This window comes from Seriola dumerili, unplaced genomic scaffold (genome assembly GCF_002260705.1).
Source record: "Seriola dumerili isolate Sdu_G_001 unplaced genomic scaffold, Sdu_1.0 BDQW01031285.1, whole genome shotgun sequence".
Lineage (NCBI taxonomy): Eukaryota > Metazoa > Chordata > Actinopteri > Carangiformes > Carangidae > Seriola > Seriola dumerili.
This window is the reverse complement of record NW_019205540.1, coordinates 1-3,084: the sequence shown is the minus strand read 5'-3', so window position 1 is coordinate 3,084 and position 3,084 is coordinate 1. Positions and strand designations below refer to the sequence as shown.

At 44.8% G+C, this 3,084-nt stretch overlaps 1 protein-coding gene across 1 annotated transcript; it reads right to left on the bottom strand.

The window, feature by feature from the left end:
• Positions 1-334: 334 nt before the first annotated feature.
• On the bottom strand, positions 335-2,931 carry LOC111240283 (heat shock factor 2-binding protein-like; the record flags this gene model as incomplete). Its single annotated transcript, XM_022770239.1, has 5 exons — positions 335-534; positions 1,923-2,026; positions 2,201-2,318; positions 2,509-2,653; positions 2,782-2,931. Coding segments are annotated over 5 exons (717 nt in total), but the record flags the coding sequence as incomplete, so codon positions are not given.
• Positions 2,932-3,084: the final 153 nt, after the last annotated feature.

Sequence of the window (3,084 nt, the reverse complement as noted above, 5' to 3'; positions counted from 1 at the left end):
CACACACACACACTTTAATTACACCTCCACTATATCAACAATGAACTGACCCTGAGTATTACCCACAAGCCATTGCTGCTTCACTTGGATGATGTATGAACATAATTTCCACCTTCAGTTTCAGTGCTCACCTTAAATCTCTGTCTACACTTTGTGAGTTGTAGTTACAAACAGAATGAAGATAAAATCATATCTTCATGGTAACACCTGAAAATCTCACTGTGTATGGATGGATGATACTGTAGATACTGTTGTCCTCATTAATGAGGAGTTTTAATTATAAAATGTGAACTTGTTGCACTACAAGGGTTCAACAGGTGCTGTGATTAGGCACCTGTTGGAGGACCTGCAGGTCCTCCAGGGTCTGCTGGGCAGCCAGTCTCAGGCTTGGTTCAACACTAGTGGTGAGGTGGTGGACTCGAGCCTGGAGGTCTGGATCCAGCAGAGAGGAGCCCAGCAGGAGCAGCACCTCCTCGTCCAGCAGCAGAGACTGGAGGAGACGCAGAGAGTGGAGACACACCTCCCACTCTCCATCTGTCATAAGACAAAGAAAAGCATTAAATCCACATTTCTGATCAATCATAAACTATCAATATTTCACATTGTTAATAAAAAATGATGAGCTCAGTATAAGAACAGTTGTTGATGATGTTTTTGTGAGTGTGGTGGATGAGAGACTATGACCGCCTCCAGGACAAACTGCAGTGATATATTGTCACTGCTGTTGACACAGTGAGTCCAGCCTGGAACAACTGTCCAATATCACAGTGAGTCAAAGCAGCTCGACCTGCAGCAGCTGACAGAGGGTCACCACCACACCTGAGCCTCATGAGCCACACACACCTGCAGCTGTTGTTCCACTCACACACAGCTCAGTCTCTTACTCTGGTTCTGACATGACCTGCAGGGTGGTGTCTACCTTCAGGTCCTGGTGGGTGCAGTTTACATCAATTCACCTGGGTGCAGCAGGATCAGCCATGTTCTCTGTCTCTGTCTGATCTCCTCCTGTCATCACATGCTCTCTTTGGTCTGGTTCAGTCACACCATACAGCTCCACCCTCTCATACACCCACTCAGTGACACCACTAATCTATTGAAGGACCTCTTCATACATGTAGTTCACATGATGTAAATACATGTGATTGTTTCTCTTCCCAGTACACCTGTGTGTGTTTCCCTCTGTTAGTCAGGGTCTAAGAGCCGGTCCTGACATGAGAGAAGCTGGGGCACTTTAAGTTTCCTGCTTAAGAATGACACTTAAGGTTTAATTTCTCCTTAACTGGGGGAGTCACTTAAGGGTTACACAGAAGCTCTTAAAAGGTTTCCTTAGTTAAGAAAAAAAAGTTGAGGCATTTGCAGCAGAGATTTTACAGCGGTAAAATTCTATTGTTTCCATGGGGACCATTGATTTACTGCCATTAGTACTTGTGATACCTTAACTCAGACTTTAAGGGAAATCTTAACTCAGGGTGCTTTGTGCAACTGCTTTTTAAGGAAACCTTAACTCAGATTATAAGGAAAATCTTAATTTAAGGTGTTTTGTGCAACATATTGTATTAAGAAAACCTCAACTCAGGCTTTAAGAAAAACCCTTAAACTTAAGGTGTTTTGTGCAATGATTTAACTAATTCCTTAAGAATAAGAATAACATAGGGAAAAACCCTTAAAAACTTAAGTGAACATTTAAAAGATATCTTAATGAGAAGACTTAAGGGTGTTTTGTGAAACTGTTTTTATTTTATGGAAACTTTAACTCAGACTTTAAGGAAATTCTTAACTTATGGTGTTCTGTGCGACTGTTTTTATTTTAAGAAAATCTAACTCAGACTTTAAAGACAATTTTAATGTAAGGTGTTTTGTGGTCCCTGTGGAGACAGGAAGTGTCACTGTGTAACACTGATGCAATGTGGTGGTCTCCTCACCATTCAGCAGGGTCCAGATCAGAGGCAGGAGTCCTGGGTTCTCACTGATGTACTTGAGTCCTTTAACACTGATGCTGACATTATACAGAGCCATCAGCATCAACCTGCAGCAACACAGCAGCATCAGAAGCAGCACTGACACCTACTGTCCAAATCAGGTACTGACAGTCTGATTGAGTGACTTCAGTCACTGGAGCTGCCAGTATGTTTCATGTTCACACTGATAAAAGACAAACAGCATCAACATAACACCCAGAGAGAGCAGCAGCTCCACCTACACCTTCAGCTTGGGGAAGACTCCAGGCTTCATCAGCTCTAGCAGCTTCATCAGAATGTCCAGCAGGGTGTGAGCCGAGCCAGACAGGTAGTCCCGCCCACACGTGACTGCCGCTATGTCTGATTGGAGGGAGATAAAGACAAGGTGAGTGAGGGAGGTGTGGTCTGGAGCTGGAACTTCACAGCTGAACCACTTTAATCAGTTTGATCCAGTCTGACCCATCTGACACTCTGCTGCTCTGAGGCCACAACACTGACTAATGACCTCTTCAAAAGTGTCTGTGCTGCAGAACAGAAGTTGTGAACTCACTGGTGATGGTTCCAGCTAGAGCCAACACAAATTGGTGCTCCTGGGAGTTCTGGTCCTCAGTCTGGGTCTTCAGCTCCACATCCAGAGACCTGACGAAGCTCTCCAGAGTCTGAGCAGCTACAGCCAGAAAGGCCTGCAGCTTCCCCTGCGCACACACACACACTTATATATCAGACAACACAGTTCCACCAATCAGCTGTCAGATACCAAATATGAAACTCAGAGTTTACTGTTTACCCTGGTTGTCACACACATACACACAGACAGACTCACGTCAGCCAGCCAGTGTGTGACTGTGTCCTCTATGACAGAGCAGCTCCACAGTAGACTGCAGGTTGCAGATCCCAGACCAGAGCAGAAGTCTGCCTGCTGCTGCAGCTCTGCTCCACTCTGCCACAGCTGCTCACGTAACAGCAGCTTCTCCTGCACACGCACATACACACACAAAGGTGTCTTGACATACAAAACAATCAAGTTATCTGGATAGTTAAAGAACAGTTTTTTGTTTAGCTGAAACGACCCCTTAAAGCCTGATCACTGATCTCAGAGCAGTGTACACACACACACACACACACA